Source organism: Chiloscyllium plagiosum, unplaced genomic scaffold (genome assembly GCF_037043375.1).
Source record: "Chiloscyllium plagiosum isolate Xiang-an unplaced genomic scaffold, Cpla_swu_hap1 HiC_scaffold_10, whole genome shotgun sequence".
Lineage (NCBI taxonomy): Eukaryota > Metazoa > Chordata > Chondrichthyes > Orectolobiformes > Hemiscylliidae > Chiloscyllium > Chiloscyllium plagiosum.
The window spans coordinates 75963958-75989123 of record NW_028270148.1 but is presented as its reverse complement, the minus strand read 5'-3'; the positions used below and the strand labels follow the sequence as shown (position 1 = coordinate 75989123).

Sequence of the window (25166 nt, the reverse complement as noted above, 5' to 3'; positions counted from 1 at the left end):
TCTGAGGAATGATGTCAGACAGGTGTTGAAGATGGCATGATGGAGAGCATTTTAGTGACTACTACACCATACATTTTTGCGTTTTGTGTTATGAAGCTATGCACAGTAATCATGAATTGGAAGGCAGGAAGCTAGAATTGGTTTGTGAAAGCAAAACTGATAGGGGTGGAGGAGTGTGTGGTTCCTTTAAGAGGTAAAGTGTTTTTCTAAGATTTATACAGAAAAATGTATCTGTAAGTAGCTGCAGATTACAGACACTTCTGAAATTGAAACATGTATCAATTAGCTGTGTGATTGGAAATCTTAGGCTTGTTTTGATGTTTTGTCAACTAGTTTGAACTAGAATTGAAAAGTGTGATGCTGGAAAAGCACAGCAGATCAGGCAGCATCTGAGGAGCAGGTGAATTAATGTTTCAGGCAAAAGCCCTTCATCAGGAATGTGGGGGTGGTGGTGGTGAAGGGGACTGAGATAAGTAGAAGGATGGAGTGGGGCTCAGGGTAAATGGAGACGATGAGTAGGTAGAGGTGGTGGGTGATAGTCATAGCTTAGAGGGGAGGGTGGAGTGGATATGTGGGAAGGAAGATGGACAGGTAGGACAGTTCAAGAGGGTGGTGCCGAGTTGGAGGGTTGGTCCTGGGATGAGGCGGGCGTGACGGGAAATGAGAAAACTGGTGAAGTCAATGTTAATGTCATGTGGTTGGAAGATCCCAAGGCAGAAGATGAGACATTCTTCCTCCAGGTTTCAAGTGGCATTACAACGCATTATTCTCCACCATTTCTGCTACTTACAATCAGACCCCACCACCAGAGATATATTTCCCTCCCATTCCCTGTCAGCATTCCGCAGAGACCACTCCCTCCATAATTTCCTCATTAGCTCTACATGCCCCTCCACCCCTCCCACACCAACCCACCCTCCACTCCTGACACCTTCTCTTGCTACCACAAGAGGTGTAAAATCTGTGCCCACACCTCCCCCCTCACTTCTGTCAAAGGCCCCAAAGGATCCTTCCACATCTGGCAGAGATTTTCCTGCACATTCAAACACCTGTCTACTGTGTCCATTGCTCTCGATGTGGACTCCTGTACATTGGGGAGACAGGATGCCAACTCACAGAACGTTTCAGAGAACATCTCTGGGGGACACGCACCAAACAACCTCGCTGTCCTATGGCCGACCACTTCAACTGCCCTTCCCACTCCGCCCAGAACATGTTAGTCCTGGACCTCCTTTACTGCCAAATCTAAGCCACCCGACACCTGGAGGAAGGACGTCTGACCTGCTGTGCTTTTCCAGCGCCACAATGTTTGACTCTGATCTCCAGCATCTGCTGTCCTCACTTTCTCCAATTAGCTTAAATCAGTCAATTAATTTAAACCAAATGCTTATAGACTGAAAGCCAATTAAATTTAAATCAGATGGTTTTGACAACCTTGGACCAATGTACAAAAATTGATTTGTCATCCAAGATATATAAGGAGAGGGTTTTTGAAAATCGGGTCAGAGGGAACTGCCATCTGAGAAATAAACATCTAGCTCTTACAAATTATCTCTAAACTCTTTAAGAAAGCACCATCTATCCACGAACCAAGGCACTTCTAGCTAAGAATCCTCAGAGAAGAAGTCACAGAGAAAATACTCCTGACAGTAGGATCAGCAGAAGAAAGCTGTTTGTGACTTGAGAACAGCAGAAGAAAGGCTTTTCTGACTAGAGACAGCAGTGAAGGCAGAGCATTCCAGAAGGCACATTCTGTGTAGACTTTGAGAGACTAAGTTTTAATTTATTTTTTATTATTACTTGGGTTTTTATAAGCGGAACTTGTGTTAATTGGAACAGCATCCCAGTAGAATTTGGTCCGGTCAGGGAACAGTTAGCAGTTAGGGGGGAGTTGTTCAGTTTGCTAGTAATTCAGTTAATTTGTTCACTGTTAGGGTTAAATCAATAAATTGTTACTTGTTGCTTATAAAGTGAAGATCATGGATTTTCTTTCACCTAACCACACTTTTAATAGATTATAAAGGCAAGGCAAGCTTCTCTGGGTATGTCGGTTTTAATTATCATACGGGTTCGACCTTTCCTGTTTATAACATATCGAAAAAGAGAAAGAGGGCCAACAAAAAAGTGTTTTAGATTGGGGGAAGGCAGATTTTAGTAAAATAGGGTGGGATTTAGGAACAGTTACTGGAGGGTGTATCTTCAGAACAACGGAAGACAATCAAAACAGTACTGGGGAGAGTACAGGCCCAACATATACCCTTTCAGGTGAAATGTAAGAGCAACAAGCCCAGAGAACCTGGGATGTCCAAAGTATTCAGGACTGGATAAAAAGGAAAAGGAAAATATACCAGACGCATACGCAACAAATCAATGGAGGCCGTAGCGAAGTATTGAAAATGCTGAGAGGATCTAAATTAGGCAGTTAGGAGAACAAAGAGAACATGTGGGAAAATATTGGCAGGCAAGATTAGAGAGATGAAAATGTGTTGCTGGAAAAGCGCCGCAGGTCAGGCAGCATCCAAGGAACAGGAGAATCGACATTTCAGGCATGATTCTGGATCAGTGGCGCTGGAAGAGCACAGCAATTCAGGCAGCATCCAAGGACAGGCAAAATCGATGTTTCGGGCAAAAGCCCTTCATCAGGAATAAAGGCAGAGAGCCTGAAGCGTGGAGAGATAAGCTAGAGGAGGGTGGGGGTGGGGATAGAGTAGCATAGAGTACAATAGGTCAGTGGGGAAGGAGATGAAGGTGATAGGTCAGGGAGGAGAGGGTGGAGTGGATAGGTGGAAAAGGAGCTGGGCAGGTCGGACAAGTCGGGACAAGTCAGGGGATCGTGTTGCTGGAGGTTAGAAATTAGGATGAGGTGGGGGAAGGGGAAATGAGGAAGCTGTTGAAATCTACATTGATGCCCTGGGGTTGAAGTGTTCCGAGGCGGAAGATGAGGCGTTCTTCTTCCATGCGTCTGGTGGTGAGGGAGCGGCGGTGGAGGAGGCCCAGCACCTCCATATCCTCGGCAGAGTGGGAGGGGGATTTGAAATGTTGAGCCACGGGGTGATTTGGTTGATTGGTGCAGGTGTCTCGGAGATGTTCCCTAAAGCGCTCTGCTAGGAGACACCCAGTCTCCCCAATGTAGAGGAGACCGCATCGGGAGCAACGGATACAATAAATGATATTAGTGGATGTGCAGGTAAAACCTTGATGGATGTGGAAGGCTCCTTTAGGGCCTTGGATGGAGGTGAGGGAGGAGGTGTGGGCACAGGTTTTACAGTTCCTGCGGTGGCAGGGGAAAGTGCCATGATGGGAGGGTGGGTCGTAGGGGGGGCGTGGACCTGACCAGGTAGTCATGGAGGGAACGGTCTTTGCGGAAGGCGGAGAGGGGTGGGGAGGGAAATATATCCCTGGTGGTGGGGTCTGTTTGGAGGTGGCGGAAATGTCGGCGGATGATTTGGTTTATGAGAAGGTTGGTAGGGTGGAAGGTGAGCACCAGGGGCGTTCTGTCCTTGTTGCGGTTGGAGGGGTTGGGTCTGAGGGCGGAGGTACGGGATGTGGACGAGATGCGTTGGAGGGCATCTTTAACCACGTGGGAAGAGAAATTGCGGTCTCTAAAGAAGGAGGCCATCTGGTGTGTTCTATGGTGGAACTGCTTCTCCTGGGAGCAGATACGGCGGAGGCGGAGGAATTGGGAATACAGGATGGCGTTTTTGCAAGAGGTAGGGTGGGAAGAGGTGTAATCCAGGTAGCTGTGGGAGTCGGTGGGTTTGTAGAAAATGTCAGTGTCAAGTCAGTCGTCACTGATGGAGATGGAGAGGTCCAGGAAGGGGAGGGAGGTGTCAGAGATGGTCCAGGTAAATTTTAGGTCAGGGTGGAATGTGTTGGTGAAGTTGATGAATTGCTCAACCTCCTCGCGGGAGCACGAGGTGGCGCCAATGCAGTCATCAATGTAGCGGAGGAAGAGGTGGGGAGTGGTGCCGGTGTAATTACGGAAGATCAACTGCTCTACGTAGCCAACAAAGAGACAGACATAGCTGGGGCCCATACTTGTGCCCATGGCTACCCCTTTGGTCTGGAGGAAGTGGGAGGATTCAAAGGAGAAATTGTTAAGGGTGAGGACCAGTTCGGCCAAACGAATGAGAGTGTCGGTGGAGGGGTACTGTTGGGAACGTCTGGAGAGGAAAAAACGGAGGGCTTGGAGGCCCTGGTCATGGCGGATGGAGGTGTAGAGGGATTGGATATCCATGGTGAAGATGAGGCGTTGGGGGCCGGGGAAACGAAAGTCTTGGAGGAGGTGGAGGGCGTGGGTGGTGTCTCGAACGTATGTGGGGAGTTCCTGGAGTAGGGGGGATAGGACAGTGTCGAGGTAGATAGAGATGAGTTCAGTGGGGCAGGAGCATGCTGAGACAATGGGTCGGCCAGGGTGGTCAGGCTTGTGGATCTTGGGAAGGAGGTAGAACCGGGCAGTGCGGGGTTCCCGGACTATGAGGTTGGAAGCTGTGGGTGGGAGATCTCCTGAGGTGATGAGGTTCTGTATGGTCTGGGAGATGATGGTTTGGTGATGGGGGGGTGGGGTCATGGTCAAGGGGGCGGTAGGAAGAGGTGTCCTCGAGTTGGCGTTTAGCTTCAGCGATGTAGAGGTCAGTGCGCCAGACTACCACTGCGCCCCCTTTGTCTGCTGGCTTGATGGTGAGGTCAGGATTGGAGCAGAGGGATTGGAAGGCTGCGTGTTGTGAGGGTGAGAGGTTGGAGTGGGGGAGGGGGGTTGACAGGTTGAGGCGGTTAATGTCCCGGCGGCAGTTGGAAATGAAGAGGTCGAGGGCAGGTAATAGGCCAGCGCGGGGTGTCCAGGTGGATGCAGTGTGTTGGAGGTGGGCGAAGGGGTCCTCGGAAGGTGGGCGGGAGTCCTGATTGTGAAAGTAAGCTCGGAGGCGGAGGCGACGGAAGAATTGTTCGATGTCACGGCGTGTATTAAATTCATTGATGCGTGGACGGAGGGGGACGAAGGTGAGTCCTTTGCTGAGGACTGATCGTTCGTCCTCAGTGAGGGGGAAGTCTGGGGGGATGGTGAAAACTCGGCAGGGCTGGGAGCTGGGAGCTGGTGTGGGTGTAGAGCTGGGAGTGGGGTCGGAGCCAGTACCTGGAGTGGGTGTGATGGTGGGGTGAATGGGGGTAGAGTCATGAGCAGGGGTAGTGTTCCCCTCAGGGTTCTGGGGGGTGGGGATAGTAACAGTGGGGTCTGTGGGGGGGCGTGTCAGCAGAATGCAGGTGAGTGGCGTTGGTGGGGACGGAAGTGGTGGCAGACACGGCAGTAGGGGTGGCGGAAGTCACTGAGCGTGTGATCAAAAACTGTAAGTACAACAAACTTTTAACTACCCACCTGCATAACCAGCGCTCCTCGAACATTCCAGAAGATTCCCCTTGCCTCTGAAACACCATTAGCCATGCGGCTGATGCAGCTACCACTCCCACGCTGATTGATGATGTCACTTCTGCCCCTATCATGGCCACTCCCACAGCCACTTCCGGCCCTCACATCATCGCCGATGCCACACGCTCCCACCCTACATCTTGCAAAAATGCCATCCCGTATTCCCAATTCCTCCGCCTCCGCCGTATCTGCTCCCAGGAGGAGCAGTTCCACCATAGAACACACCAGATGGCCTCCTTCTTTAGAGACCGCAATTTCCCTTCCCACGTGGTTAAAGATGCCCTCCAACGCATCTCGTCCACATCCCGTACCTCCGCCCTCAGACCCAACCCCTCCAACCGCAACAAGGACAGAACGCCCCTGGTGCTCACCTTCCACCCTACCAACCTTCGCATAAACCAAATCATCCGCCGACATTTCCGCCACCTCCAAACAGACCCCACCACCAGGGATATATTTCCCTCCCCACCCCTCCCCGCCTTCCGCAAAGACCGTTCCCTCTGTGACTACCTGGTCAGGTCCACGCCCCCCCTACGACCCACCCTCCCATCCTGGCACTTTCCCCTGCCACCGCAGGAACTGTAAAACCTGTGCCCACACCACCTCCCTCACCTCCATCCAAGGCCCTAAAGGAGCCTTCCACATCCATCAAGGTTTTACCTGCACATCCACTAATATCATTTATTGTATCCGTTGCTCCTGATGCGGTCTCCTCTACATTGGGGAGACTGGACGCCTCCTAGCAGAGCGCTTTAGGGAACATCTCCGAGACACCCGCACCAATCAACCAAATCGCCCCATGGCTCAACATTTCAACTCCCGCTCCCACTCTGCCGAGGATATGGAGGTGCTGGGCCTCCTCCACCGCCGCTCCCTCACCACCAGACGCATGGAAGAAGAACGCCTCATCTTCCGCCTCGGAACACTTCAACCCCAGGGCATCAATGTGGATTTCAACAGCTTCCTCATTTCCCCTTCCCCCACCTCATCCTAATTTCTAACCTCCAGCAACACGATCCCCTGACTTGTCCGGACTTGTCCGACCTGCCCAGCTCCTTTTCCACCTATCCACTCCACCCTTTCCTCCCTGACCTATCACCTTCATCCCCTCCCCCACTCACCTATTGTACTCTATGCTACTTTCTCCCCACCCCCATCCTCCTCTAGCTTATCTCTCCACGCTTCAGGTTCTCTGCTTTTATTCCTGATGAAGGGCTTTTGCCCGAAACGTCGATTTTGCCTGTCCTCGGATGCTGCCTGAATTGCTGTGCTCTTCCAGCACCACTGATCCCGAATCTGGTTTCCAGCATCTGCAGTCATTGTTTTTACCTTTTTTATTTCAGGCATGAGCCCTTCTTCAGGAAAGATTAGAGAGATGACTAACATATTCTAGAAGTATATCAAGAGGAAAGAGGTAGGGCTCAATTGGAGAAGAAGTCGGAGGAGGAGGACATTTGGAGAGTATTAAAGTTCACATCTGTCTTTACTCAGGTGAAGGAGGATGTAGGTACAGAATTTGAAAAGGCGATGGACTGTGAGGTTCGTGAGGAGTTTGATATAGAGAGTGAGGAGGTATTGGAAGTTTCGCAGATTTAATAGTCGAAAAATCTCAAGATCCAGATGCGATCTATCCCTGGCTACTGTGGGAGATGAGGAAGGAAATCATAGGGCTACTGATACTAATTTTTAATTCTTCTCCAGCCACAGGGAAGTTGCCAGAGGACTGGAGGTCAGCTAATATGGTTCCACTTTACAAGAAGAGAGGTAGAGATAGACCAGGGAACTACATAGCAATGAATCTCTCATCATTGGTAGGGAATCTTTTGGAGAAAATTCTGAAGGAGAAAATTAGAGAGGCAAGGTTTGACAAATGATAGCATTACTAAGGTAATGCCAAACAAATCTGTTTGAATTCTTCAGGAGTTGACCAAGTGTGGAGGTGAAGGAATTGCAGTTGATGTAGTTTATATGCATTTCAGTAAGGTCTTCAATGAGTGGAAGACTGACAAAGAAGGTAAAAGCACCTGGGGTCCAGAGTAACTTGGGAAGTTGGATTCAAAATTGGCTCAATGACAAGAAACAGAGGGTGGTGGCAGAAAGTTGTTTGTGTGACTGGGGGCCTGTGTCCAGTGGTTCAGAGTTAGGTCCTTTGTTATTTGTGATATACAGAAACAATATCAATGAGAATGTAGAAGTGATGATAGTAAGTTTGTGAATGATATGAAGATTGGCTACGTCATTGACAATGAGGAAGAAGGAAGTTATAGAAGGATATGTACAGATTGGTCAGATGGGCAGATCAGTTAACATGATTTAAAGTAAATTTAAAGTAAATATGAGGTAGAAGAAACAGGACAAGGGAATGCAATTACAGGACACTAGGAAGCTCAGAAGAACAAGAGGGTTTTTATGTTTCTTATCCACCAATTCATGATGGCAGTGGAACAGGTTAATAGAGTTGTTAAGGCATACAAGATTTCTGTCTTTATCAGTCAAGGCATTGATTATAAAAGCAAAGAGATTATATTGGATCTGGACAAGACTTTGGTTGAGCCACAGCTGGAAAAGTGTGTGCAGTTCTGTTCTCCACACTACAGGAAGGATGTGATTGCACTGGACAGGGTGCAGAGGAGATCAAGAGGATGTTGTGTGGATGGAACATCTTGGCTATGAAGAGAGACTAGATAAGCTCAGATGATTTCTTTGGAGCAGAGAAATTTGAGGGAGGACCTGATAGAGGTGTATAAGATTATTAGGGGCACATACAGAAAGTTACAAGGTGGATAGAAAGTTGCTGTTGACAATGTGTTGCTGGGAAAGCACAGCAGGTCAGGCAGCATCTGACGAGCAGGAAAGTTGACATTTCGGGCACAAGCTCTTCATGAGGGTTTCCTGATGAAGGCATTATGCCTGAAATGTTGACTCTCCTGCTCCTTGGATGCTGCCTGATCTGCTGTGCTTTCCCAGCTACACACTCTCGATCTGATCTCAGCATCTGCAGTCCTCACTTTCTCGTCCTGGATAGAAAGTTGCTATCCGCATTAGTCAAAGGGACAATAATAATGTGGCCGCTTTTAAGGTGAAAGACAGAATGTTCAGAGAGGACTTGACAAAAAGTTTTTTCAACTAGAAGGGGGTAGAGGTCTGGAGTGGGTTGGGAGCGGAGCGGGTGCGGGGGGAGTTGAGTAAAGTACCTCCCAACCTAAAATTTAATTGGATGAGCAATGGAAGTATCATAACACTGAAGGTAAAAAAATGACTGCAGATGCTGGAAACCAGATTCTAGATTAATGGTGCTGGAAGAGCACAGCAGTTCAGGCAGCATCCGAGGAACAGTAAAATCGACGTTTCTGGCAAAAGCCCTTCATCAGGAATAAAGGCAGTGAGCCTGGAGCGTGGAGAGATAAGCTAGAGGAGGGTGGGGGTAGGGAGAAAGTAGCATAGAGTACCATTGGTGAGTGGGGGAGGGGATGAAGGTGATAGGTCGGGGACGGGAGGAGGGTGGAGTGGATAGGTGGAAAAGAAGATAGGCAGGTAGGACAAGTCATGGGGACAGTGCTGAGCTGGAAGTTTGGGACTGGGGTGAAGTGGGGGAAGGGGAAATTAGGAAACTGTTGAAGTCCACATTGATGCCCTGGGGTTGAAGTGTTCCGAGGTGGAAGATGAGGCGTTCTTCCTCCAGGCGTCTGGTGGTGAGGGAGCAGCGGTGGAGGAGGCCCAGGACCTCCATGTCCTCGGCAGAATGGGAGGGAGAGTTGAAATGTTGGGCCATAGGGCGGTGGGGTTGATTAGTGCGGGTGTCCCGGAGATGTTCTCTAAAGCGCTCTGCTAGGAGGCGTCCAGTCTCCCCAATGTAGAGGAGACCGCATCGGGAGCAACGGATACAATAAATGATATTAGTGGATGTGCAGGTAAAACTTTGATGGATGTGGAAAGCTCCTTTAGGGCCTTGGATAGAGGTGAGGGAGGAGGTGTGGGTGCAGGTTTTGCAGTTCCTGCGGTGGCAGGGGAAAGTGCCAGGATGGGAGGGTGGGTTGTAGGGGGGTGTGGACCTGATCAGGTAGTCACGGAGGGAACGGTCTTTGCGGAAGGCGAAAAGGGGTGGGGAGGGAAATATATCCCTGGTGGTGGGGTCTTTTTGGAGGTGGCGGAAATGTCGGCAGATGATTTGGTTTATGTGAAGGTTGGTAGAGTGGAAGGTGAGCACCAGGGGTATTCTGTCCTTGTTATGGTTGGAGGGGTGGGGTCTGAGGGCAGAGGTGCGGGATGTAGACGAGATGCATTGGAGGGCATTTTTAACCACGTGGGAAGGGAAATTGCGTTCTCTAAAGAAGGAGGCCATCTGGTGTGTTCTGTGGTGGAACTGGTCCTCCTGGGAGCAGATACGGCAGAGACGGAGGTATTCCCAATTCACTGAACACACGATGGGCCTACTTCCAGAGTGGGACTAGTGTATATTTAGTGTAAATCATAGAACCCCTACAGTGTGGAAACAGGCCTTTCCGCCCAACAAGTCCACACCGACCCTCCGAAAAGTAACCCACCCAGACCCATTCCCCTACCCTATATTTACCCCTGACTAATGTACCTAACCTACACATCCCTGAACACTATGGGACAATTTAGTATGGCCAATTCACCTAACCTGCACATTTTTGGATTGTGGGAGGAAACTGGAGCATACGGAGGAAACCCATGCAAACAAGGGGAGAATGTGTAAACTCCACACAGACAGTCGCCCAAGACTGGAATTGAACCTGGGTCCCTGGCGCTGTGAAGCAGCAGTGCTAACCACTGAGTCACCGTGCCGCCCCACTTTTATGTAATTTTTGTGGTACAGACTCAATAGGCTAAAAGGCCTCCACGTTATTGAATGATTTGGCAATCAAATCTGCGGGGAAATTACAAAGAGATGCCAACATCGCAATGACCTAGATATAGACCAGGATATTAGGGGTGTAAGAGCAGCAAAGGACAAGCATTTCTAGATAGTGTTCCAAAGAACTTCCTGCAGCAATATGGTTCTAATCAACAGGAAAGGATGCATTGTTGGACCATGTTCTAAGAAATGAGCTGGGCCAAATGGATCAAGATTCTGTGCGAACATTAAGGAGACAGAGATTATTGTATTATAAGGTTCAGGATAATGGTGAGAATGAAAATGGTCAATCCTGAGTAAGAAAATTCAGTTGGTGGAAAGTAGACTTCAGTGGGGCAAGAATAGAGCTGAGATGGATAGATTGGAATGAAAGGTTGATGAGAAAAACTGTCACTATACAATTGGCTACCTTCAAAAGAGATGTTCAAGTATCTTTCCTCAAAAGGGAAAGGTAGGACAAGCTAATCCAAAGTTTCCCTAATGACAAAGACAATAAAGAACAAGTGTTCTACATCAGGTAGAAAGTCTAATTGATAAGTAAGAGGAATATAGGAAGTTCAGAGGGAGGTCAAAACAGTAATAGCGGAAGCAAATAGAAAATCTGAGAAGAGACTAACAGCCACACAGAATTTAAGCATATAAATTGTAAAGTACAGGTTAAAGGAGGAGAATGGCTGTTCATAGACCCAAAAGGAAATGTACATGTGGAAGCAGGGTATGACTAAAGTGTTAAATGAATGCTTTGCATCTGACCTTACCAAAGAGCTAGATGCCACTCAGACCATAGAAATATGGGAGGAAATTGTGTCACTAAAAGGGCTAAAAATTTATAATGAAGGTCTTTTGGATAGACTGTGGATATTTTAAGTTGTCAAGTCACTGGGAGTGGATGAAGTAAATCCCAGGATATTGAAGGAAGAATGAGTAGAAATTGCACAGGGCATTGGCCCATCTTACATAATCTTTCAGAGACCTGGGGGAGGTGCCAGAACTAAAGAGATTTGCAGACATCACACCTTTGTATCAAAACAGTTATAAGAAAAACCCCAGCAATTACAGACCAAAGAGCTTCTAGGAACAATTATTCAGGATAGAATTTGGAACACGTGGAATAAAAGGGATTGATTAGGAAAGGCCCATGTGGATTTTTAAAGACGTTGTGCTTAACTAACTTGCTGGAATTGTTTTTGAAGAGGGAACAGATAGTGAGGATAATACACTTAATGTGGTGTACATGGACTTCCAAAAGGCATTCAGTATAGTGTCACAAAATAGGTTGTGAGAAAGGTAAAAGCAATAGAATAAAAGGAACAGTAGCAATGTGGACTCAGGCGACTGACTGTGTGGAGTTTGCACATTCTCCCCGTGTCTGCGTGGGTTTCCTCCGGGTGCTCCGGTTTCCTCCCACAGTCCAAAGATGTGCAGGTCCGGTGAATTGGCCGTGCTAAATTGCCCATAGTGTTAGGTAAAAAGGGGTACATGTAGGGGTATGGGTCTGGGTGGGTGCGCTTCGGCGGGTCGGTGTGGACTTGTTGGGCCGAAGGGCCTGTTTCCACACTGTAAGTAATGTAAAAAAGTAATCTAATCTGGACACAAATTTTGCTGAATAATATGAAATGGCGAATAATGGTCAAAGGATATTTTTCAAGTTGGGCTAACATTTGTCATGAGGTTCTCTCGGGGTCAATACTGGAATCCTTGCTTTCCTGACAATATTAATGATCTAGATAATTATGTCCAGGTGGTAATTTCACAGTTGGCAAATGATGCAAAACTTACAAGCACAGTAAGTTGAGAGGAGGACAACTTAGAACTTAAAAATGACATGGATGTGTTGGTGGAGTGGGTGGTTAGTGGCAAGGAGGTTCAATGCAGTGAAGTGTGAGGTAATGCAATTTGATAGGAATTATCAAAAGATACAATGGGATATTGATCATTGCAGACATGGGAAGAGAACTGGCAGATGGGGTTTAATCACAAATTGGAAGATCAAATGGTAAGGAAAAGTATAGTTAATGGCAGGATTCTGAAGAGCATTGATATGCAGAGGGATCTTGGTGTTCAAGTCCATAGCTCCCTCAAAGAGGCCATGCAAGTAGATAGGGTGGTAAAGAAGGCCTATGTGTGTTTGCCTACATTGGTTGGGGAATTGAGTACAAGAGTCAGGATGTCACATTGCAGCTTTATAAGATTTTGGCTCGGCTACACTTACAGTATTGCATTCAATTCTGGTCGCCACATTACACAAAAGACGTGGAGGCTTTGGAGAGTGTGCAGAAGAGGTTTACCCAGATGCTGCCTGGTTAGAGGGTATGAACTATAAGGAGAGGCTAGAAAAACTCTGATTTTCTTCTCTGGAGGTGTGGAGTCTAATAGGACACTTGATAAGAAGTCTATAAAATTATTGGATGGAAAGATAGGGTTGACAGTCAGAATCTTTTTCCCAGAGTTGAAATATCTGATATTCGGGGTACGCATTTAAGGTGGGAGGGAGAAAGTTCAAAGGAGATGTTTTTTTGCGCAGAGTGTTAGGAGTCTGGAACACTCTGCAAGGGGTGGTAGAAGCAGATACATTAGGGGTGTTTAATGGACTTTTAGATGAACACATGAATATTTGAAGAATGAAGGGATATGGACCAAGGGCAAAAAGAAGGGATTAGTTTAATTTGGCACAACATTCTATGTTCTATGTTTATATAGTATCCTGGGTTTTATCAATAGGAGCTGAAAATGTGTTGCTGGAAAAGCGCAGCAGGTCAGGCAGCATCCAGGGAACAGGAGAATCGACGTTTCAGGCATAAGCCCTTCTTCAGGAATGAGGAAAGTGTGTCCACCAGGCTAAGATAAAAGGTAGGGAGGAGGGACTTGGGGGAGGGGTGTCGGAAATGCGATAGGTGGAAAGAGGTCAAGGTGAGGGTGATAGGTCAGACTGGGGTGGGGGCGGAGAGGTCAGGAAGAAGATTGCAGGTTAGGAAGGCAGTGCTGAGTTCGATGGATTTGACTGAGACAAGGTGGGGGGAGGGGAAATGAGGAAACTGGTGAAATCCGAATTCACCCCGACCTCAAATTCACCTGGACAGTCTCAGATTTCTCCCTCCCCTTCCTCGACCTTTCTATTTCTATCTCAGGCGACCGAATCAACACGGACATCTACTACAAACCGACCGACTCCCACAGCTACCTGGACTACACCTCCTCCCACCCTGCCCCCTGTAAAAACGCCATCCCATTCTCCCAATTCCTTCGTCTCCGCCGCATCTGCTCCCAGGAGGACCAGTTCCAAAAACGTACAACCCAGATGGCCTCCTTCTTCAAGGACTGCAATTTCCCACCTGATCTCCAGCATCTGCAGACCTCACTTTCTCCTCAAAGATTTTATCAATAGGAGCATAACATTCAAAAGTAAGGAGGTTATACTGAACTTGTTTGACATCACCAAGAGTATTGTATCCACACTATACAAAGGATGAGAATGCACTGGAGAGAGTGCATTGGAGAGATTTACAAGAATAGTTCAAGGGATGAGAAACTTCAGTTATGAGGATAAATTGGAAAGATTCTCCTTCAAGAAAAGTCTCAAAAAAGATCTAATAGACATTCTCAAAATCATGAGGGGACCAGATAGAGGAGAAACTCCCCACTTGTAAAAAGATAGTGAATGAGAGGGCAGCGATTTAAAGTGATTTGCAAACGACGCAGGTATGATGTGAGTAAAAGCTTTATTCACAAGTGGTTTGAGTCTAAATGTACTGCCTGGATCCATGATGGGGATAGTTTCAATCAAGATATTCAAGAGGGTGTTAGATGATTATTTAAATAGAAACAATGTGTATTGAGGGTGGCATTAAGTCATGATGCTCTTTTGGAGAGCTGGTGCAGATACAGTGGGCTGAATGATTGTGTCCTATGACTTGACACTTTCTTGATTTTTGTGATAACTGAACGCTGTGTCCTTTTGATGGCAGTATTGAAACAAGTGCGGAAAGATTGATTAATCCTGTTTCTTGTAGTACCTTAACAGCACTTTTCTTGTATTTTCCAAGGTTTTCAGCTGATTACAACTACTTTGCCAACCATAGCTGATCCTCCAACAAAGAAGGAGCACACCATACGACCATTCCACATGATTCCACAATCAGAGTTTGACGTAGCAGGAAAGAAACGATTTGTAGGTGTGTACTTATCTTTAAATATTTTGCTGGTAGACTTAATGCCCCCTCGATTACTCAATATCATATATTCTCATTGAAATAGCAAGCTTTGACCACATTCACTGAATTAATATCAACTTTCAGTGTTGTTCTACTATGGTTAGCATTATGGGTTGGATCCCACGTGAAATTCCCCTGTTCGGTACAATCTCAAACCATTTGGTTTTTGAGTGAGAAAGAATGAACTGGTTCACCTTCTCTATTCATCCACTCCTTGGTCAATTTCAACAAGATTAATGTAAAAATGATCACTTTCCTCGGGCTTATATTTTTCCCAGTTTTAAAAGGAGCAATCTAACTCTATTTAACAAATAGGGTGAGTTTATTAAACCATGAATCTGATACAAATTGTTGCTGTGTGAATGAAGATGGGCTGCTAAACTGAACAGATTTTGTGGCTTTATTTGATGCTTTCACATCACGCGAGAAGGATTATTGAACTTGAGACACTGCATTCAGGTACTCAGAGTTAGAATGCTGGCCATCTCTAGCAGTTCTTTTGCTACCTTCACAGTATCTAAACAGTTGCTGATGAATAGAAGGTCTCTTCTGCTATCTACATCACCAGGGTCTCTAGTGCTGTTTCTCAGGCCATGCTTTCTGTTCTCTTGTGCCATGTTTAGACTTCTTCCAAGTCTGACTCTTTTACCAAGCCACTTCGAATGCCTGCTCTCAGACTTGTTTTAAGTCATGCAGGCTGATTTTTTTGGTGCCAGCTGTGACCTTTGACTTTCTGCTGCAGTATGCAGCCACTCAATAGTGTGTGCTTTTCTGGGTTAATTATACTGAATGATCTTCTTACCTTTCTCTCCCTCATCCAATTTTTGCCTCAAAATAATTTTATTTTATATGTCTTTGTGATTGTGATGATGGAGTTCTGCCACTCAGCTGTAAAAAGAGATTAAGTAGATTTCAATGGACCCTACTGGGTTACATAAATCACTATCCATGCTATGCTACCACTATATTAAAAATGTATAGAGGTTTGAAAGATTCATGCTTGGGAAGGCCACCATTATTGGACATCCTTAGTTTCTTATAAGAAGGTGGATAGTGAACCTCTACCCTGAACTGATTATATAGATGCTCCAACAATGTTAGTGGCTGAGGAGTTCTAGGATATAAGTATATCTCCAATTTCAACTTTCCATTGGAAGTCTGGACAATCCTTAACCACTTGTGGATGGTCCAAAGAAGATACTGCCACTTGCTCAACAAGTAGAATATAAGGAACAGTTCAAATTGGGATTGTGGTAATCCATGCCAGACCATCACCCACAAATTGAGTTTCTGTGTGGAGAGATCCATTCCGGCAGGCTTTACAATCATTCACATTCCATTAGCTGTAGTTCTTGAATGGATTATTAACCACAACAAACAATAACTAATTTGCTAGCCATTAAAAAAGTATGCGAATTTTATGTGAAGTTGCACTTGATTCCTGAGACTCACCACCTTCCTTAAAAATACCATCAGAAAGATGTTTTTATTTATCTAGATTATGTTTTCATCAAAGACCATAAACCCATTATTTATCATTGTAAGGGCCTTGCTGAATAAAAGACATATTGTCCAAGTTTTTCAATGTATTCATCCGGATAGAACTTCAAGAATAAGAAGTCAATTTTTTTATTCCTTTTGAGGTTTGGGTTTCTTACAATTTTGTTCTGTTGAGTGCAAAATAAAAAGTTTTATCAGTATGTCTCTTCAGCATTACTCAAACTCTGTTCTACCAAGTGACTAATTAAAAAGACAGTAGTCCTAAATACAGTTTAGCAAGCTTGTAAGTCGGTAGTTTTCTAGATACAATGTTAGGTTTTTAATAGTGAGAAATGAAGTTGTCTAAATGTTTTCAATGCTTTGACCTGTTTACAGCTACTCATGTAAATTACATCAGCAAAGATCCAACAGCACCATGTTCATTGACAGAAGCACTAGAGCACTTTCAAGTGGATTCACTGGTGGACATTATTCCAAAAGACTTGAAGGATAACACCCTACCTCCTGAGCAAGCTCCACGCAACATTACTATTGTTGCTGTTGAAGGTTGCCATTCCTTTGTAATCCTTGACTGGGCAAAACCTTTGAAGAATGAATTTGTAACAGGTAGAGATTAACAGTTCCATATTAATTTGTTTCATATTTGTTCTTGTAAATGTAATATTTATTTCCCATCTCAAATTTCTTTGGTCAGCCATTTGGAGTAAGAATTAAGTTGTATGTGGCCTCAATCATATGGTCATAGCAGAGAGATCTTTCATGAAAAGATCACTGTAACAACAGCTCGCATTTGCACAGCAAGTTTAGTCTCAAAGTGCTTCACAGGCAAGATCAGCCAAAAAATTTATATTGGCCCACATGAGATACTAGAAAGACAGAGTGATAAAGAGATCAACAGCTTAAAGATAGAACTTCACAGCTTATTGCCGACGTAACTCGAGACACTGCAGCCAACAGTGAGCAATTAAAATTAATGGTGCACAAAAAAGCCAGAATTTGAGGAGCCCAGATGTTTATATAATTTATTATCTCTGTTTGTAAATGTCTGACTCCCTTATTTCTAGATATTGATATCCATTTAAAGAATCTCCCATGAAAGGAAATATCCTTTCATCATCTACCCTGTCAAGATTGTTCCATTTCAATCAAGTTGCCTTTGATTCTTCTAACCTCTAGTGGATACAAACCTAGCCTGTCTAATCTTCACTCATAAGACAACTGCCCATCTCATTTGATTAATCTAATTAACCTTCTCCAAATTGCTTCCAACGCATTTACATCCTTAAGTGATACTGTACGCAGCACTCACAAGTGGTCTCACAAGTGCTCTGTACAACTAAACATAATCTCCTATTTTTGTATTCATTTCCCCTTGTGGTATATAACAACTTTCCATTAACTTTTCCTAATTACTTGCTGTATCTGCGTATTAGCCTTTCATGATTCATGCACTCGGATATCAAGATCCCTTTGCATCTCAGCTCAGCAAGCTCTCACCAGTTCAATATATGCATTTATGTTTGTGCTACCAAAATAGATAATTTTATATTTTCTTGCATACTATATTTGCAGGATCTTTGCCTGTCACTTAACCTATCTTTTCGTAGCCTCCTTATGGTTTTTCACAACTTGCCTTTTTGCTATATTTGTGTCATCAACAAATGTAACAGCCATACTTTCCATCATTTCCTCCAGTCGTTTTTCTGCATTGAAACAGTTGAAGTCCCAGCATCAATATCTATGGCACACCATTCATTACGTCCTGTCAACATGAAAGACCCACTTTTGTCTCCTCTGCCTTGTGTTGGCCAGCCAATCTTTTACCCATTCCTGATGAAGGGCTCCTGCTGGAGGCGTCAAGTTTCCTGCTCCTCAGGTGCTGCCTGACCTACTGTGCATTTCCAGCACCACTCAAATCTTGATTCTAATGTCCAGCATCTGCAGTCCTCAATTTCACCTAATTAGATTAGATTACTTACAGTGTGGAAACAGGCCCTTCGGCCCAACAAGTCCACACCGACCCGCCGAAGCGCACCCACCCAGACCCATTCCCCTACAATTACCACTGCACCTAACACTACAGGCAATTTAGCATGGCCAATTCACCTAACCTGCACATTTTTGGACTGTGGGAGGAAACGGGAGCACCCGGAGGAAACCCACGCAGACACTGGGAGAACGTGCAAACTTCACACAGTCAGTCGCCTGAGGTGGGAATTGAACCTGGGTCTCTGGCGCTGTGAGGCAGCAGTGCTAACCACTGTGCCACCGTGTCGCCCACTAATCTTTTATCCGTGTTAACATGCTACCCGTACTCCATGAAGTTTCAATATCTGCAACAACCTTTGATGTGATACTTTATCAAATGACTTTTGAATACTTTTCAATACAGTACATCCTCAGTTTGCCCTTCATCCACAGCATGTTACTTCCTCAAAGAACTCCAATAGATTGGGGAAACATGATTTTACTTTCATGTTATCATGTTGAATCCTTCTAATTACCTTGAATAAAAAGTGCCCTGCTATTGCTTCTTTTATAATAGCTTAACACCTGTGGTTGCTATGTTACTTGAGAAGATTCTGAAGGTTAAGATATACGTGCATTTGCAAAGACAGGGTTTGATTAGGAGTAGTCAGCATGGCTTTTTGCTGGCAAGATAATGCCTCACAAATTTGTTAGATTTCTTTGATGAAGTGACCAGGGAGATTGATGAGGGCAGGACGGCAGATGTAGTCTTTATGGATTTCAGTAAGGCCTTTGGTGAGGTTCCACATGGTAGACTACTCTGGAAGGTTAGATCCCATGGAATCCAGGGGCAGCTAGCAAATTGGATACAAAACTGGCTTCACGTAGGAATGCTTGTCAGACTGGAGGCCTGTGATTATTGGTGTACCTCAGGGGTTGGTGCTGGGCCCATTGCTGTTTGTTATCTGTTTCAATGATTTGGATGAGAATGCACAAAATTGTGAGAAACAAAGCTCACTCACTTCAATAATCTCAGCCCGAGACAAGATCTGAAGAAATCAGTATGCAAGCGTGGTGCCTAAAATAGACACGCAGAGTTTAGCAAGTACAAATCCTATATAGGATTCAGTACTCCAAATTTCCTCCCTTTACTATTGTTTATCTCTTGCCTTATCCGGCCTTGTGCATAACAAAGTACAAGTTTTACTTGGCTATGTGGGCAGCACGGTGGCACAGTGGTTAGCACTGCTGCCTCACAGTGCCAGAGACCCGGGTTCAATTCCCGACTCAGGCGACTGACTGTGTGGAGTTTGCACGTTCTCCCCGTGTCTGCGTGGGTTTCCTCCGGGTGCTCCGGTTTCCTCCCACAGTCCAAAGATGTGCAGGTCAGGTGAATTGGCCATGCTAAATTGCTCGTATTGTTAGGTAAGGGGTAAATGTAGGGGTATGGGTGGGTTGCGCTTCGGAGGGGCGATGTGGACTTGTTGGGCCGAAGGGCCTGTTTCCACACTGTAAGTAATCTAATCTAATTTCACCACATCCTGCTGTGGTCCATTGTTAGGTATATCCTCCTTCACTGCCATCTATTTCCCTTACTTGTGACATTTCCTCCCATTCCTCAACCATATTGAACCTTATGACCTTTTAATTGGTGTTTTTTTGTTTTTGCAGAAGTGGGAAACAGATGCTTATAACTACTGTTTATACAAGCATTATCTGGCTTAACCTACATCCTCACAGCACCTTATTTGTCTATAACATTGTTAGCAGGCACATTTCATTCTTGTATGCACATTTTAGCTAATACAAAAACAATTATATATTTCCTTCACATAGTTTTCATTCTTGTTGACTCAGCTCTTGGTTGAAACAATTATACACTGGTGTGAGTTCATTTACCTTGCATAAGTAATTATGATTGCAGAAGTAACACTACTTTACCTATATCCCACAAAATGTACAAGGCATGATTGGTAAGTTTGCAGTTGGCACATCAACAGTGAGGAAGGTTATCGGAAATTGCAGCAGGACCTTGATCAGCTGGGGAAGTAGGCCAAGAAATGGCAAATGGAGTTTATTATAGATAAGAGTGAGGCTTGCATTTTGGAAAGTTAGACTTCAAATGTATCATAATCCTGGAGTTTGTCCACCAGCTGCCCCAACAACTCCCCTACCTACCCCCGAAACACCACAACCCTTAAAACCTCAGTAACCCTCATAAGGTAGGAGTTTCATGGTGAACAGTGGGGCCTTAAGGAGTGCAATGGAACAGAACAACCTTGAAATTCAGGTGCACGATTGTCTGAAAGTGGAGTCACAGGCAGACAGGGCAGTGAAGAAGGCTTTTGGCCCACTGGCTTTCATCAGTCAGGGCATGGATTATGGAAGTTGGGAAGTTATGTTGCAGTTGTAGAGGGCATTGCTGAAGCTGTATTTGGAGTACTGTGTTCCATTTTGCTATAGGAAGGATGTTATTAAACTGGAAAGAGTGCAGAAGAAGTTTACAAGGATGTTGCCAGGACTGAAGGGTCTGAGTTAAAGGGAATAAGCTGGGGCTATTTTCCCTGGAGCATTGGAAGATGTGGGGTGATCTTTATAGAGGTTTATAAAATCATGAGGAGCATGGATAAGGTGAATAGGCAAGGTCTTTTGCCTGGGATGGGAGAATCCAAAATTAGAGGGCATAGATTTGAGATGAGAAGGGAATGATTTAAAAGGATCCTAAGGGGCAACTTTTTTGTGCAGTGTGTAGTGTGAGTATGGAATGAGCTGCCAGAGGAAGTGGTGGAGGCTGTTATATTTACAACATTTAAAAGGCATCTGGATTGGTATATGAATTGGAAGGGATTATAGGAATATGGGCCAAATCCTGGCAAATAGGACTCAATTAATTTAGGATATCTGGCTGGCATGGACGAATTGGACCGAAGGGTCTAGTTCTGTGCTGTACATCTTTATGACTCTCTGATTCTACAACTGGAAGCAAAGATTGCGATCAAACTAGTCTTGGTTCGAAGGACCGAACAGTGGCATTACCTGCACCTAGTGAAGTTCAAACTCCATAGTACATAGGGAATTCTGACTTCATAGAATCTCTACAGTGCAGATATAGTCAATTTGGCCCATTGTATCTGCACTGACTCTCCTATGAGCATCCCACTCAGATCCAGCTTCCCACACTATCCTGTAATTCCACATACCATGACTAAGCTACCTGAACTGTACTGCAGAGCAATTTAGCATGGCCAATCTCCATGTGCATAACCTATACATCTTTATACTGTGGAAGGAAACCAGAGCACCCAGCAGACATACATGCATACACAGGGAGAATTTACAAACTCCACACAGTCACCCAGGGCTGGAATTGAGCCCAGGTCCCAGCATTGTGGGGCAGCAGTGTGAACAACTGTGCTGCCCCAGGGTCCCTCAAACTTTATCATCAGTCCCTGCTTCTAGCAGGTAAGGTAAGTTAAAAACATAGTATATTCTTTTTCTCATTTGTGGAATCTAAAATTAGGAAAAATTTTGTCAAGTTAAACAATGTCATTGGCAGTTTTTAAACATTTTTAGAAAGTAACTTAATCACATCACGCTATTAATCTAACAAACAGTTGAAAATACTTCACTGGAACCATTAGACACTGATCCACCGTGGAAGATGTTGAGCTGGATTTCATTTGTGAGGTGGATGGGCAATGTACACACTGCTTGGCCTTCGCCGTTCTAACCTGTTATTACAAGAGTCAGCCAGCAGCTGACGCACCTAAAAGAAACCCACCTGCAGTGGAAATCTGCTGTGAATGGACAGGCCAAACAGGTGGATCATGGGAATTCCACCCATCATTGGTTCATGCCCTCAAGAAATCTTGGCCAGTCAGATTAGCTGTTATCTCCAAAGATCACTTCTGAGACTACAAGCAGGCACCTAGAAAAACCTCAGTGTCTGGGGCTCAGTAGATCACAGCTTCTTTTGGGCAGGGCAAATCTGGCAACCCAGAGAGGAGGAAAGATGTTGAGGGTGTGTTTTGGAGGCCAGTAGAGGAATAATGGGGAGTTGGGAAGCATCTTGGAGCAGGAGATGACCCCAGTGCGCATTAAGGCATCCCGTGAAAGGCATCCTTCTGCTTCCTTCCCACCTCTTTATCTCTTCAGTTTAGAACAGTGTTTGTGCATAAAAACTATCCAGGACAAGGCAGCCGACTTGATTGACACTCAATATAACACCTTCAGCATGCATTCCCTCCACTGCTAATACACATAGGGGCAGCAGTGTGTACTGTCTGCAAGATGCACTGCAAAAGCTATCCAAGGTTCCTTTGACACAAACTTCTAAACCCATAAACTCTAACAGCACTGTGGATATACCTATACCAGATGGTTGAAGAAGGCAGCTCACCAGTTGGGTTGGCAGCAATCTCTATTGACCATCGATAATTTCTTTTAAAAATAGTGAGTGGGCTGTTTATTGCAATACCCAGCCACATACACATTAAGAAGGTCAGCCTAGGGGTGGTGAGTTAGTCACCATTTGTATTTTAGACACTCAAACCAGACACATACTTGCTGGAGTGGAAGAAGCTATTAAATCGCATGCTGGCTCAGTGGTTAGCACTGCTGCCTCACAGCACCAGGATCCCAGGTTCGATTCCAGCCTCTGGCGACTATTTGTGTGGAGTTTGCAAGTTCTCCCCGTGTCTGCATGAGTTTCCTCCCACAGTCCAAAGACGTGCATGTCAGGTGAATTGGCTATGCTAAATTGCCCATAGTGTTAGGTGCATGAGTCAAAGGGAAATGGGTCTGGGTGGGTTACTCTTCAGAGGGCCTGTTTCCACACTGTAGGGAATCTAATCTAAATCATGCACATTAAATCAGATTATTAATTAGATTCCCTACAATGTGGAAACAGGCCCTTCATCCCAACAAGTCCACACCAACCCTCCGAAGAGTAACCCATCCAGACCCATTTCTCTCTAACTAATGTACCTAACACTATGGGCAATTAGCACCGCCAATTCACCTGACCTGCACGTCTTTGGATTGTGGGAGGAAACCCACGCAGACACGGGGAGAATGTGCAAACTCCACACAGACAGTCGTCCGTGGCTGGAATCGAACCCGCTTCGCTGGCACTGTGAGACAACAGTGGCAACCACTGAGCCACCGTGCTGTCCCTCGGTGATTTTGCATTTTGGAGGAAATGCAAAAAGAAATTTGAACCTCTAAATAAAAATAGATTAAAACTTCAGATCACAAATGGAAAGTGAGGCTTTTGGTAGAAATTCTGTTTGAATTTACTTCTCTTAATTTCAATTGCAGGTTACCTTGTCTATAGTGCTTCTTATGATGATGTCTTGCAGAATAAGTGGTCTACAAAGCCTGCAACAGCCAGCACGCACCTACCTATTGAAAACCTGAAGCCAAATACAAGGTATATTAGACCATATCATGTAGCTAATTGAAAACATCATTATCTACAGTTTTGATAAATTTCCCTTTTATATTAGACACACCCTCAGTGGTTGATTGAGTGCTGGTTATGCTCTGTACAAGCCTTCTGCTACTCTACTTAACCTTGATTTGGAGATGCCGGTGTTGGATTGGGGTGTACAAAGTTAAAAATCACGCAACACTAGGTTATAGTCCAACAGGTTTAATTGGAAGCACACTAGCTTTCGGAGCGAAGCTCCTTCATCAGGTGATTGTCACTTTGAGTCACTATAACCCTTTATGTGAAAGTTCTCCCACAATGGTGTTACATCAGCAATTTCAAGTTTAATGCAAATGCACTGCATATCCTGATGCAACATTTGAAGTGTGATCAATAAGTTAAACAAATACTTTTCTCAGAATTTTTATGACTTGAGTGACTTGCTATGCCACCTAAGGCGGCACTGTAGGGATAAACTATAGTTAGATTAGACCAGATAAATTAAAGATGGTTTTCTGAAGACAATTCTCCACAACTCTGTCCCCACTCCAACCTCCAACATAGAAATATTTTGAATGTATAGCGTAATGAGCATATGGGAGCATATGAGTCCACAATTCACCAGGACAAAAGACCTATACCCATCATGTGCAAGACCGACGTAATTTACAAGATTTCATGCAAAGTCTGCACGAAACACTCTATAGGGCAAACAGGCAGACAATTAGCAATCCACATCCATGAATACCAACTAGGCACTAAATGCTATGATCAGCTGTCCCTAGTAGCCATACGCACAGATGACGGGGACCAAACATTCGACTGGGACAACACAACAATCATAGGACAAGCTAAACAGAGGACAGCCAAAGAATTCCTAGGAGCATGGCACTCATCCATGCATTCCATCAACAAACGCAAAGACCTAAACCCAATATACTAACATGAACAACTGGGACCAGCAACCAGAAGCAGAAGGAATGGAACCAAATAAATTCCAGAAGAAACAGTACAGCAGCACTTCCCAGGAGGCTCCAAAGCACTGAGGATGTCACCTAGACAGGGGATGAAATGTCTGCAAATCAACTTCCCAGCTTGGCGAACAAACCCACAACCACGACAGTACATTGACTGACTAGCGTGTTCAGAGCCAGCCTGAGAATGAGGAGACTTTCTAAATCTCTTGGTTGGATCTGTCAGCCAGGGCCCTTTGATTGGCCCAGATAAACAACACCAATGTGGGATCTCAAACTCAACAACATCTACCTAGCCCTTGTTCCAATCATTACAGAATTCTGTATACTTCTGAACAGCAATATCCTGAATTTGAAAGTAAGCCCCTCCATGCTGAGAGCAAAATAAACAAGGTAAGGTTGTGGGTGGGGATGGGGGATGGAAGTCAGGCTGCTGCAATGTTTCAGTGAAGCACAATACAGATTCAAGGAGCGACACATCTGTTTTCACTTGGTCACTCGGTTTCTGCTTTTCATCTCTAGGACTCAATATTGAATTCCACAATTTAACAAACTGACCATATAAGGTCTGTCCTCCATTTTCCTTAAATTCTTTCCCCCCCAATCTCTCCCTTCTCAACAGTCTTATTTGTGTCTTCATTGCTTTGCTATCAGCAAAGAAGACCCATTTTCTCACTTTCACGCCTATTTTACGTCTCTCTCTTTCATCACAGTTAGCAGGTGCTCTGACCTTTGCACTGGGCTTACCTATCAGTTTCCCCCACTTCTCCCCTTTTGTCAA

General features: G+C 45.0%; 1 protein-coding gene across 1 annotated transcript in view; it reads left to right on the top strand.

Moving 5' to 3' along the window:
• fndc1 (fibronectin type III domain containing 1) overlaps positions 1–25166 on the top strand; it is a 373864-nt gene that overhangs the window by 293586 nt on the left and 55112 nt on the right. Inside the window, exons 15-17 of the mRNA XM_043696167.2 lie at positions 14345–14473; positions 16388–16618; positions 23300–23411. Coding sequence (XP_043552102.2) covers positions 14345–14473; positions 16388–16618; positions 23300–23411 — 472 coding nt within the window. The remainder of the gene's footprint in view (positions 1–14344; positions 14474–16387; positions 16619–23299; positions 23412–25166) is intronic.